Source organism: Microplitis mediator, chromosome 3 (assembly GCF_029852145.1).
Source record: "Microplitis mediator isolate UGA2020A chromosome 3, iyMicMedi2.1, whole genome shotgun sequence".
Classification (NCBI taxonomy): Eukaryota; Metazoa; Arthropoda; class Insecta; order Hymenoptera; family Braconidae; genus Microplitis; species Microplitis mediator.
Window position 1 is genome coordinate 5,681,242 of NC_079971.1, and position 13,908 is coordinate 5,695,149.

At 28.8% G+C, this 13,908-nt stretch overlaps 2 protein-coding genes across 3 annotated transcripts; one reads left to right on the plus strand and one right to left on the minus strand.

Moving 5' to 3' along the window:
* Positions 1-1,310: 1,310 nt before the first annotated feature.
* Positions 1,311-7,515, plus strand: LOC130665225 (gametogenetin-binding protein 2-like). The gene is made up of 8 exons (XM_057465533.1): positions 1,311-1,669; positions 2,018-2,208; positions 2,278-2,421; positions 3,973-4,389; positions 5,176-5,512; positions 5,605-5,688; positions 5,781-6,407; positions 7,305-7,515. Exons 1-8 carry the CDS (start codon positions 1,580-1,582, stop codon positions 7,479-7,481), a joined length of 2,067 nt encoding a protein of 688 aa, XP_057321516.1. The 5' UTR covers positions 1,311-1,579; the 3' UTR covers positions 7,482-7,515.
* Positions 7,516-7,596: 81 nt separating this feature from the next.
* LOC130665228 (3-oxoacyl-[acyl-carrier-protein] synthase, mitochondrial) lies at positions 7,597-13,900 on the minus strand. Of its 2 annotated transcripts, none has more exons than XM_057465547.1 (3): positions 13,694-13,900; positions 10,923-11,303; positions 7,597-9,963 (listed from the first exon to the last, which is right to left on the minus strand). In XM_057465547.1, exons 1-3 carry the CDS (start codon positions 13,854-13,856, stop codon positions 9,221-9,223), a joined length of 1,287 nt encoding a protein of 428 aa, XP_057321530.1. In that variant the 5' UTR covers positions 13,857-13,900; the 3' UTR covers positions 7,597-9,220. The 2 variants fall into 2 exon arrangements, with proteins under 2 accessions (XP_057321530.1, XP_057321529.1); XM_057465546.1 differs by having other exon boundaries at positions 10,911-11,303.
* Positions 13,901-13,908: the final 8 nt, after the last annotated feature.

Genomic DNA, 13,908 nt, shown 5'->3' on the forward strand with positions numbered 1-13,908 from the left:
TATTAATTTATATTACAAATTGGATTTCAAAATTCACCCTATTGTGATCAAGGATTTATAAAAAAAATTTTCTAGATAGAATTAATTGGATTCCAATCGATCATTTTGAATTTAATTTATTCAGTAAACGACTTTCGAGGATTCGTTCCTTCGGTATCAAATTTTTTTAAAGTGAAACCCTAATTACAAACTCCGATTGGAAAATCCTAATCGGGCATTTCCGGTTGACTTTCAATCAGTTTCAATTGTAAAGTTTCGAATAAATCCGATTGAAAGTTAGTTAGAAATAAATAATCAGAAAAAAATCATCATTTTCCGATTGAATTTGATTATAAAATTTTAATCGAATTGAATTGGAAAATAAATGAAAAAAAAAAATATTATATACGATAAATTTCAATTCAAATATTTCAATCGGAAAATAAATTCATTATCCAATTAAATGCAATTGAAAAATTTCAATCAGATTTAATCAAAAAATAAATTTATGATCCAATTAAATCCAATTGAAAAATTGCAATCCGATTTAATCGGAAAATAATCAATATTTTTTCCGATTAAATTCGATTGAAATTCAATCAGATCCTTGGAACGCATCCGATCAATTCTAACTAAATGTTTGTTTCCGTTTAAATCCGATTAAGTTTCAATCAGATTCAATCGTAGTTTTTAATTAGAGAACTACCGTTTTTTATTCATAAAAAAAAAGTCTTGAATTTCCCGTTATATAAAAATTTCAAAACTTTTTACATACAATTCTATCAAACTTCTTATAAAAGTTCATTTATTTTTCCTTAATCAAAAAGTATATCAATAATCCATTTGAACCAAGACTTTATTTACCATAAATTACCACGAAGCAATTAATCATCATCATAATCATAATCATAATTCCTAAAAAATTCCAGACATTTCCAAACAACATTCATTATTCCAGAATGTTCTAACTTTCTCGAACAAAAAAATTTAAACATCATCTTAAATTCATTTTTCCTCCCATGTATTATTTTTAAAAATTCAAATAATTTCAAATTCAATTTATTTTGAATTACGTACAATTTTACTAATAGATTTTTATCATCAAAAATTAATAACAATAATTATAAATTATAATTATTTGTATACAAAAATATATGTACTAGACAATAAATTTAAAAAAATAACGAAAGTTAAAATTTAAAAACCTGCCTTTTCAAAAAATAATTTATCGCTTTGCTACAAATATTAAAAACAAAATACAATTAATTAGTAATTAGTGATAATTGATAACGCCTTTGCTTTACTATTACTAACAATAATTAATTTAAAATAATACCGTTAATTTTTCGGTTAAGGCGCGTCTATCGTCATCATTTTTAGTTCTTAGTAATTCTTAGTAGACATATTTTTTATATTGCAAATGGCAGACGTGTAATACGTGTTCTATTTGTTTTTTGTTATTTTTTATTGTGACATAACGTAACAAATAATAATCGATTATCAACAATTAATAAATTGTCAACTGTATTAACTAAAACTCTTTTGTAATTATTTATAAATAAATAATATAATTAATTAATTGATTAATTATTTGTTTATAATGGCTAAACTTGTGGATATATGGCGGTGTGACCAACCGGTCAATTTGACGCGACGACAAATGCCTTTGATTGTTGACGAAAATTTAACTGTAAGAATAAATATCACATTTTTTTTATTTTATTTTTATTATTATTTATAAATATATTTTTCATATATTTATTTACTCTATTATTTAATTATTACAAGTGACATAACCTACTGATTTTTCAAACCCATAATGGCGTAGAAAATAATTTTCATATTTTTAAATTTATTTACTCTAAAAATTTATTCCCTTTAATTTAAATTTGAGAAAAATTTAAATGCTCAATAATTTATCGTCAATTAAATTTATCAATACTCGTATTTTAAATTGGAGTCAAAGTTGAATTTTTTTGGTAATTAATTAGTGACTAATTGTTTGAGTATGAGTAATAATGAGTATTTAATATTTTAGATGATCATGGATTTGAATAATTTGGGTTACATTAACGAGAGCCCACTGGTTAAGGGAAAACAACTGGAAGAATTTATGAGAAAATTAGAAATGTTGACTAAAGAAGAAGTTAAAGCTTCATTTGAGGTTACGCATAAAGATATTTTGTCTATTTTGAGTCAGACTGTGCCCTGTGTTGGTTGCAGACGAAGGTTTGTTTTGTCAAAATTTATTAAATTTATATTGTTTCTTATAATTTATTTTTTAAATTATTTGTTTAGTGTTGAGAGATTATTTTTCGAACTTATGGGATCAGGACATCAGGCATTGGATCCATTGATCGTCACTCCAGAAGGGATACTCACTATCTCTGAAGAAAGTTTACAATCTCCGAGATTACTTTGTACTATGCTCCAAGGTCATAGGTAATTATTTTTTATTTACCAGCAATGGTTCAAGTATTCATTTTTTTTATGCTCATAATAATACGGCTGCGCAACCGGTGTAAAAAAAAATTTTGTTCATAATGAATTTAGATCTGAATTTCATCAAAACTCAGATCGTGACACGAATACGACTTTGATCATAAATTTGCTCCAACTCTTCGTCTAGTAAATTCGTATCAATTATAAAATTATTACGTCTTTGAATTGGACGGAATGACTTCGATAAAAACGACTGAATTTTTAATCTGTTAGACATTTTGTCAAATTTGTCGATTCTAAAATTACTAATAAATTTCTTCTATCAAGTCCTGATTTACGTAAATCAGCTTCGGTTGTAAAATTAATTTATGAATGAACTTCGGATCATGAGGATGCAAATTTTACTCATAACTTTGTCGTGATTAAAATTGTTGTACAAATTCATGATGAAAGTCATATTTGTCGGGATCTGAGTTTCGTGACAAAATTTAGATCTAAATTCCTTACGGTACTGAAGTTAGCTGACGTCTGATAATTTTTGTTTTTTTTTTAAAACGATAAATTATTAATGATACTGAAGTTAGCAGACGTCTAAAAATTTTTGGATTTTTTTTTAGACGATAAACCATAAAAAAAAAATATTTGAAAAAATTGCACCTGTAGTTTTTTAAATTTTCTACATGTGTATTTTTTTATTTTATTTTTTTGCCATTGATTTGTTGGAAAACGAAAATTCAAAAATTTTTAAATGTCTGCTAACTTCAGGATCATAATTATTAATAAAAAAATATTTTAAAAAATTCCACTTGGAATTTTTTCAATTTTTTACATGTGCATATTTTTAGTTTTTTTTTTTTTTTGTAATTCATTTGGTAAATAAAAATTTTTTTACAAATATTTCAAAACACAGTAACTGACAAAAATAAAATTTTTGAATCATGTGCATAAAAGTACTGGAACTAAAAATACTAAAAAATCAATTTTTAAAAATTTTTCCTTACTGTGTTTTGAAATTTGCCCGAATAATGAGAAATAATTTTAATTATTAAAAAATACGCATTTTATTTTGTTTACATTCAAAAATTTTTAATTTTAATGAATAAATTCAACTGCTGCAGTATAAAGATTTTAAAAATTATATTTGCAGTAATTTATTGGTTCAAAGTTCAATTATTTACTGAAAAAATTTAAGTTCTATTTTTTTTTCTTTTTTTAAGATAATATTCACTAGCATGTAAATTTAATTGCGCTTTGATTATTACTAACAATAATAACAGTTGATTTATTATAAGGAAACATTTTTTTTATTTATTTTTCTTATCACATAAATATATTTTTTTTATTACGATAATTAAATATAGTTAAATTTGCTTGTAATTAGATTGTAATATATGTAATTTTATAAATAGATAACAATATCACGATAAGTGAAAACGGCGGGTAACTGCAGTGATTACACGATGATTAAATTTTTTTAATATTTTAAAGTAATTAAATAAACTTTAAATTATCAGATATAATTATAATATAAATTAAATTATTTTTTTTTAGTGCTCGATTACATAATTTAGTTGAACGACAACCACGAAGTAAAAAATCACTCCGCTGTGCTTTACATTCAATGGATATTCAACGAATGAGGCCACCAATAAACGCATGGAGAGAAGCCTGGGATGCTATGAAATCATCGTGTCGTCAAGAAGTAACACTCGTCGAAACAGATACTCTCGAAAGTACCTTAGAAACTTATCTGCGTAAGCACAGGTTTTGTGGAGAATGCCGTACAAAAGTTTTGTTAGCTTCAACCTTACTTACCTCAGAACCAAATCCTTCGAAAGAGAAAGGATACGTAGCAGCTTTATATAAAGATATTAAACGTTGTACGCCTGATAATCATGTTCACTTACCTACTAATACCGATTACATTAGTAAGTTAATTGGTCGCGCACAACCAGAAATTATGGGCAGGTAAAAGTTTTTATTGATTAAAGTAATTTATGGTTATTACGCTGTAAAAAATTCGGAGTGATAACGGATTTTATTTCAATTTGAATTCACCCGGAGCTCGGACTTTTAGTAGTCAAATAAACTCCCTTTAAGAATTAATTTCACTCCGGACTGGAGTTTTGATAATTAAAAAACTCCCTTTAGAAGTTAATGTCACTCCAGACCGGAATTTCAATATTTAAATAAATTCCTTTTAGGAGTCAATTTCACTGCGAATCCGAGTTTTAATATTCAAACAAATTCCCTTTGAGTTGATTTTACTCTAAACCAGAGTTTCAATACTAAAATAAACTTTCTTTCGGAGTCAATTCCACTATGAACCAGAGATTCGATATTGAAATAAACTCCCCTTCAAAGTAAATTTTACTTCAAGGGGATTAAATAAATACACGGGGTTTACTTGGCAATTTTTTTACAGTGTATCATTAACATTACACTGTAAAAAATTGCGAGTGAATTTTTAATTTTTAAATCACTTTTTAATTCACTTCGTCACTGGGAGTTATTTTTTTTAGTGGAGTGATTTCGGAGTAATCTGGATTTTATTTGAATCCGTAGTCACTCCGATTCGGACTTTTAATACTAATATAAACTCGCCTTCGGAATGAATTTTACTGAAAGGAGATCAAATAAATGAAGTCATCCGCTCCGCATTTACTCCAGATTTAATCCGGGTTCACTCTGCAATTTTTTTACAGTGTAATATTAATATTAGTATTTTTATTAAATAATAAATTATTTCCTTAGAGAACGTCATGCAAAAACTTTAGAAATAGCCCAAGAAGAAGTGCTTACTTGTCTGGGAATCTGCGTTGCCAATAGACTCCACCGTATCCACCGGCGTTTAAAAGAAGAAGAAACAATTTGCCGGGTATTTGCTGCCGTTGCCGTTGATGCATTGTCGCGTAATTTCCAAATGGCCGTTGAAGAGAAACAGGGAATTTCTCAATTAGAGCTTTTGTATGAAGAACTTACTCGAGAGGAAATAGTAAAACAACAACGACGGGAAAAATTACGTCTCAAGAGGAAGAAAAAGAAGGAACGTAAATATGAAAATCCTGACGAAAAGGAAAATAATTGTGAAGTAAGTTTCTAATTAATTAAAATTTTTTTTATTTAGAAAAGTATTAAAATACAAATCAATATTTAATTTAATTAATTTTTTTAATGGTCTAGTGTTCGAAAGAAAAAAAAGAAGGGGATGATGGTTGCATTTGTACAGAATCTAAACCGACGACTCAAAATAACGATCGGCATAAGGTAAAATATTTTTTTTTTTATTAGCAATAATTTGTTTAAAAATAATTAATTTTTTTTATACATATTTATATTTATTTTAAATTTAATTTAAGCTTCAAATTTTGGATCCAAAGAACAAAGGACAGCCGACGTGTAAATGTCCGGATTGTCTAAAAAAAACTAAAAATAGTGACAATAAAAAACAAACTCAGACTCAGTCATCGACATTCCGAAGTAAAAATTCAGCGCGCAAAGTAATACAGCCAAAGGTGGAACAAAATAAAAATGTAGTTAATAATATAAGTGATAAAAAAGATAAGGATGAAAATCCAGGTAAATTTTGTGAAGAAGATCCGCATGACATGTGTTCTTGTTACGAAGAATTTTTTGAAAAACGCGAAGATGGTAAATGGTATTTACGTGAGGGTGGAAAAACTCCACCAGAAGCAGAGTTACTGAAGTGGGTAGACTTTAATAAACGTTACGAAATAAAATTACGTGAAATTATGAGCCGTGCATCAAGTGAGCCATCTCAAGACTGTGGTTACTCGTCTGAGCATAACGTCAGTAGTTCCTCTTTACTGAGTACACCAGAGGGATCTGAAGTTGCGTGTAGCGAGGGTTGTTGCAGCCATGAAGGAGACTGTCCGGACAATAGACCCTGGGATAAATTGGATCATTCCAGATTAGGCGTTTCGTTATTGGGAGAGCAAGGATTGACGCTCACTCAAATGTTGGAGGTAAGAATTTATTTTTTAAGTTGAGGGTCCCGAGGAATTTGCTGGGCCCAGGTGGTCAGTGAATACAGGGTGGCTACAAACCGGGAATTTAATGCAACGGAAATTTTATGTACCTGAAGATCGGAACATTTCTTGCGGAACAAAAATGAAAAGTAAAAAATCTAATGGATCTAGATTTCTGAAATGTTTCGCATAAGTGCTGGTATGTCAGCTGAAAATTGCAGGCCAGCCCAACTACCTCTTGAGTAGACAAATTACGTACATTTTTTAAATTTTTGTTCCGATCTTCAGGTACATAAAATGTCAGTGACGTCATAGATTTTTTAGATTTACACTGTAAAAAAACGGGAGTAAATTCTTAATAATTACGGAATTTATTTCAATTCAAATTCACTCGAAGTTCCGGAGTTTTAAAAAAAATTACTCCGCACTCAGAGTAAATACGGAGTTTGTTTTTCCAGCGGAGTGATCTGGATTTTATTTAAATCCGCATTCACTCCGATTTAAAATTTTAATGTTAAAATAAACTCCTGTTTGGAGTAAATTTTACTCCAAAGGCATTAAATAAATACACAGTTCGCTCCGTCATTAGAAGTTCCGGAGTTTTAGAGAAAATCCCTTCGCATATGGAGTAAATACGGAGTTCCTTTTTCCATTAGAGTAATCTGGATTTTATTTAAATCCGCATTCACTCTGACTCAGAGTTTCAATATTAAAATAAATTCCCCTTCGGAGTGAATTTTACCCCAAGGGCATAAAATGAATACACAGTCATCCGCTCCACATTTACTCCCGATTTAATCTGCGTTCACTCCACAAATTTTCTACAGTGTAATCGAACTTGTAAAACTAAATATTTATATCGATTTTTTTTTCTAACTGTTAATTTATTTATAGGATTCGTATTCGTCAGATGAGGAAGGCACTGAAAGTTATATTCCCGCAGAAGAAGTGCAAGAATTTAAAGCCCGTATGTGCCAATTAGACGAACAACGATTGGAGCTTAGAAAAAATCTACGACAACGTTTCGCAATGTTGTGTAGCCATTATAAACCTTTTGGCATTCCTCATTGAGTATTTAAACATTTTTTTTTTTTTTTTTTTTTTTTACACCAACGTTTTTATTCTATTTTATTGTTTTTTAATTTATTTTTATTTCGTACATTGACATTATCATGGAAATGAAATAATGAGACCAGGTATATGCTGCGCATGAATAACGAAAACTTAAATGACGATAAAAAATGTATTTTGGATAATTGTTATTGTCAGGGAGACATGTTATGGAAGAAATTTAATTAATTGACTACTAAATGTTGATAATCATTTGAATTATAAATTAGATAGGCGCGGATTTAAATAAAAATTTTAATAATTAAATTTCTTCTTACTCTATTTTTATGAATTTTTTTATTTTAACGCTTTGTATTGAAACACTTTGTAATTTTTTGTTGTGTTTTTTTTTTACGTGTAAACTGCCGTAATATTTAATAAAAAATAGGATATTTTGATTTATATATAAATAATTGTATAATAAAATGAATAAGTACGAAGCAAATTAAAAAAAAAATAATGGCCAATTATTGATGGTTAAATAAAGTACATTCCAGTCTATCTGTATTTCTTTTAATTTTAGTAATTAATGTTAATTTTATAAAGTTATTAAATATCTAGTATTACACTGTAAAGAATCGAGAGTGAATCCAGAGTAATTATGGATTTTATTTGAATCCGAAGTCAATCAGAATTCTGGAGTTTTAGAAAAAATCACTCCGCATACAGAGTAAATAAGAAGTTTGTTTTTTCAGATGAGTGATTTCGGAGTGATCTGGATTTTATTTAAATTCCCGTTTACTCCGATTCGGAATTTTAATACTAAAATAAAATCTTCTTCGGAATAAATTCCACTGCGAACCAGAGTTTTAATATTAAAGTAATTCCCCTTCAGAATGAATTTTACTCCAATTCATAATTTTAATATTAAAATATTCTCTGTTTAGGAGTAAATTCCACTGCGAACCAGAGTTTTAATATTGAAAGAAATTCCCCTTTGGAGTGAATTACACTGCAAACCGAAGCTTCAATATTCAAATAAATTCCTTTTAAGAGTCAATTCCACTTCGAACCGGAGTTTCAATATTAAAATAAACTTTTCAGAAGTAAATTTCACTGCGAACCGGAGCTTCAATATTCAAATAAATTCCCTATAGGCGTCAATTCCACTGCGAACCGGAGTTTCATTCAAATAAATTCCCTTTAGGAATCAATTCTACAGCAAACCGCAGTTTCAATAGCAAAATAAACTCCCTTTAGAAGTCAATTTCACTTCGAACCGGAGTTTCAATATTCGAATAAATTTCTTATAGAAGTCAATTTCACTACAATCCGGAATTTCTACATTCAAATAAATTCCCTTTAAGAGTCAATCCCACTGCGAACCGGAGTTTCATTCAAATCAATTCCCTTTAAGAGTTAATTTCACTCCGAGTCGGAGTTTCATTCAAATATATTTCCTTTAGGAATCAATTTCACAGCAAACCGCAGTTTCAATAGTAAAATCAACTTCCTTCAGAAGTCAATTTCACTACGAACCGGAGTTTCAATATTCAAATAAATTCCCTATAGGAGTTAATTTCGCTCCAAGCTGGAGTTTCAATACTAAAATAAACTCCCCTTCGGATTGAATTTTACTCTAAGAGGATTAAATAAATACACTGTCATCTACTCAGGACTTAATTCGGGTTCACTCTGAAATTATTTTACAGTACAGATTAAAAAAATATTTCATTATTTAACTAAAAAATTTTTAAAAACTATCTAACAAATTCGGTAAAACATAACGATGCATTGGTACCACCAAATCCAAATGCATTTTTCAATGCAGTTCTCCTGGACATTGAACTCCACTTTTTTTTCACAAGTGGAACAAATTGCAATGGACCTGAGTAATCTAAATTATGTAGATTGAGTGTGGGTGGAATAACTGAATTTTTAATAGCGAGAATCGTGAAAGCGATTTCCAGATTTCCTGCAGCTCCTAACAAGTGTCCATGTGCTCCCTTGGTACTCGATACTGTTACATTTTTACTGTAAGCTCCAAATAGAGTATCAATAGCCTTCAGTTCAACAGCGTCACCAATCGGCGTTGAAGTTGCATGAGCATTAACATAAGTTATGTCTGCAAGATCAACTTGAGCGCTTTTGCAAGCTCTATCCATTGCTAGAATAGCACCAACACCATCCTCACTTGGTGCTGTCAGGTGCGCAGCATCACCAGACAATCCGTATCCCAATATTTCGGCATATATATTTGCATTCCTACCAAGTGCGTGCTCTAATTCTTCAATAATCAAAACAGCCGAACCCTCACCCATCACAAATCCATCGCGGTCTTTATCAAATGGCCGTGATGCTTCTGTGGGTTGATCATTTTTCGATGTACTGAGAGCTCGTAGTCGACAGAAAGCTGCGATGGCCAGTGGACTGATGCAAGCTTCAGCACCACCGCAAACCATCACACTCGTTTCTCCTCCTTTTACAAAACGAAAAGCGTCACCTGGAAAAATGAAATAAAAAACAAATTATTTATAATTAAATATAGGAGAGGGGGAGGAAAAACTGAGTACTTGAAGAAATTCTAAGTTTTCGGGGACTCGAAAACAGTAAATTTTTTTTTTTTTTTTTAATTTTAAATATTTTCAAGTTGATTATTGAAGTGGATCTGAAGTAATTTGATACTGGGAGTTCTTTTATTGTAAATTTATGAGGAAGAAAATCAAATTGATTTCATACTATTTTTTTACAAAAACAAAATTTTCCAAAAATGGTGAAGAAAAATTTCAAAACAATGCTCAATTACACTCATGCCATAAATTAAAGGAACAGAAAAATTTTAGAAATTTTTTAGTGATTTTTGGAAGGCTGTAACTTTGTGAAAAATAATTGTATCGAGATTTTAAATAAATCATTTTATAGATTGAAATCTCTAGTTTCGGTGCATTCTTATCAAAATTTTTTAAGAGCTCCGGCTATTGCGCAAACATGAGAAATACCGCGAGACAAAAATTTTCGAAATTTTTTCTTTTCTTTGAGAGTCCACGGGCTACGAAAAATCTCAAAAAGAAATTTCGAATACAAAAGAAACAAGTCTGAATTTTTTTTTGCATGAGTGTATATTTACATAAGTGATTTTGAAATGTTTAAAGAATTTATGGAACTGAAATTAGCCAACGTCTAATAATTTTTTTTGAAAACGATACATTTAAAAAAAAAATATTTTAAAAAATTGCACCGATAGTTTTTTTAATTTTCTACATGTGCATATTTTTGGATTTTTTTTGTTTTTTTAAATTAAATTGTTAAAAAAAACCTGCAAAATTTTAATTGTCTGCTAACTTCAGGATCATAAAAATATTTTTTAAAAATTTTTTTCAATAAAATTCTGGGGGTACTCCGTTTTGCGCGTCTCTCCCTTAATTTATTGTATTATTTAAAATAATTTACTCGTTAAATCACCTATAGCATGAGCTCCAGTAGCGCATGCAGTGGAAACCGAATGATTGGGACCTCGAAATCCATATTTTATACTTATTTGTCCTGCTGCCATATTCGGGAGGATCCTCGGTATAAAGTAAGGGCTGACTTTGCTGTAACTTTTTTTCATAGCTTCGTGCATGGCACAAACATCAACTAAATCAACCATTCCAATACCTACAGCGACTCCAGTATCTCTTTTATCTGATTCTTCAGTTGGTTTCCACTGTGCATCTTCGAGAGCTTCTTCAGCAGCAATCAATGCGTACGCTGTTGCCGGGCACATGGATCTCAGTTCACTTTTAGAAAATTTTTCATCCAAATTTAATGAACCCGCATCATTCCCTCTAGGTATTTGTGCAGCTAAATATATTTAATAATAATAATAATAATTAAATTATTTATCATTTATTTTAATGTTTATGAGTGTGAATGTACCCCCTATCAAAAAATCCATGGAGGATTATATGGGAATCCATATAGGAAACTATGGATTTACATAAAGATCCATGGGGATCAACATAGAAAAGTATGGATAAGATTTTCATACAGGAAATCTATAAGGGAAACTATAGATACCTGGATTCCTATGTAAGGATTTCACATAGAAAACTGAGGGCACATGGATTTCTATACAAAAAATACATATAAAAATTTGGAAATCTACGTCCCCATGTAATAAATACATAAACTAGATTTCCATATAAATTTTTGCATGGTTTGGATCCCCATGGATAATCATTGTAAAAATCCACAAAGGAATCTAAACAGGGTTCGCATTTGGATTTTCACATTGTTTGGATTCCTATGGAAATCCACGTAAGAATCTATATAGGAATCTAAGCTGGGTTTCCATGTGAATTTTTTTGATAGAATACCCTGATTAAACAACTGAATTCGATCGAATTAAACAGAATTGAATTTTTAATTCTATATAATTCAGACAAATTCTGTAAATTCAGTATCTAACTTAAAAAATAATTCTGTCTAATTCGGCAGAAAAAGCAGAATTTATCCAAATTGAAACGAATTTAAATAATTCTATTCGGTTTAATTCGAAAATAATTTTTAAATTTTTGGTTCTGACTTCAAATTAAACCGAATTAAAACCAATTCAAACATTTTAAATCGGGTTTAACTGTTTAATTCGAAAATAATATTTGAATTCTTTTAAATTCTGTCTTACCGAATTTAACAGAATATAGCAGAATTGAAATTTTCAATTGTTGAATTCTATTTGCAGAATTCGATAGAATTGAACAGAATTAAAATTTTTAATTCGGTCGAATTCAGTTGTTTAATCAGGTACCTGACAGCTAGCAGTTTTGAAAATTTTGAAACAAATAATGTGTGAATGTAGCAGACATGAGACTATTTATAAATTTTAAATGAACAAATACATTAATTAAAATAATGAAAATGAAAAAAATGCGTGTTCGAATTTTTTATCTATTTAAATACGGATTTTAAAAATTTAATTCTACTTAGCTTTTATTCATTTCTTCGAAATGTAAAAAATTGCAAATTGTCAGCTACATTCATACTCATGTTTAAATTAATACTGCTAGTATATCTATACATTAAAAATATATACCAGCAAATTAAAATCCGGATTGAAAATAAACCCGGTTTCAAAACTGGCCCTTAGATTAATGAAAAATCAGTACGCGCATTTTTTTCAATTTCATTATTGTAATTAATTCATTTATTTAAAATTTATAAATTGTCATCATACTGAAGTTAGTCGACCTTTTATAATTTTTTGTTTTTTTTTCAAAACGATAAATTATAAAAAAATTTCATCTAGAGTTTTTTTGATTCTCTACTCATGCATATTTTTTTGCACTTTTGTTGAAAAAAAAATCAGAAAATTGTTAATTGTTTACTAACTTCAGTATCATTAATTTTTTGAATTTTTTCAAAACGATCAATTATGAGAAAAGTATTTTAAAAAATTTCACATTCTTTACTTTTTCTACTCATGCAAATTTTTATTTCTTTTTTTTTTTAAACTAAATTGTTTAAAAAAAAATTCGGAAATTGTCAATTGTCTGTCAACTTCATGATCGTAAAATACTGAAGTTAGCAGATGTCTAATAAATTTTGGATTTTTTTTTAGACGATAAATTATAAAAAAAAAAATTTGAAGAAATTGCACCTGTAGTTTTTAAAATTTTCTATACGTGCATATTTTTATTTTTTTGTCTTTTTGTAATTAATTTGTTGAAAAAAAAATCCAAAAATTACTAATTGTTTGCTAACTTCAGATGATACTGAAGTTAGCCCGCGTCTAAAAATCTTTTGATTTTTCTTAACAATAAATTATAAAAAAAAAATATCTGAAAAAATTATGATTCTGAAGTTAGCAGACAGTTCACAATTTTTGTATTTTCTTTTTTCAAAAATTCAATTTAAAAAAAAAAAAAACTAACAATATACACATGTAGAAAATTTAAAAAACTATAAGTGCAATTTTTTGAAATATGTTTTTTTTTATAATTTATCGGTTTTCAAAAATCCAAAAATTATTAGAGTTCGGCTAATTTCAGTATCGTAAAATTTGCACCTGTCGGTTTTTAAATTTTCTACACATGCATTTTTTAGTTTTCGTTTTTTTGTAACTGATTTGCTGAAAAAAAAAATGTGAATATTACTAATTGTCTGTTAACTTCAGGATGATAACTTCAGGATCATATCATAAACTGTCTCATTCTCTCACTAATATTTAAAAATTATTAAAGAGGTTATATTACCAACTCGACAGGGTAAAGTCTTATATTCTGGAGTCTCTAATTTTATTACTCCACTTTTTCCAGTCAACAAAGCATTCCATGCATTTTTTACACCAACTCCTAGAGGACAGACAATTCCTAATCCCGTTACCACAACTCTTCGCCCACATTTATTTACTTGCATCCTTTATATTTTGCCGGTCTCTCTACACTGACAGCGTAATTACAATAACAAA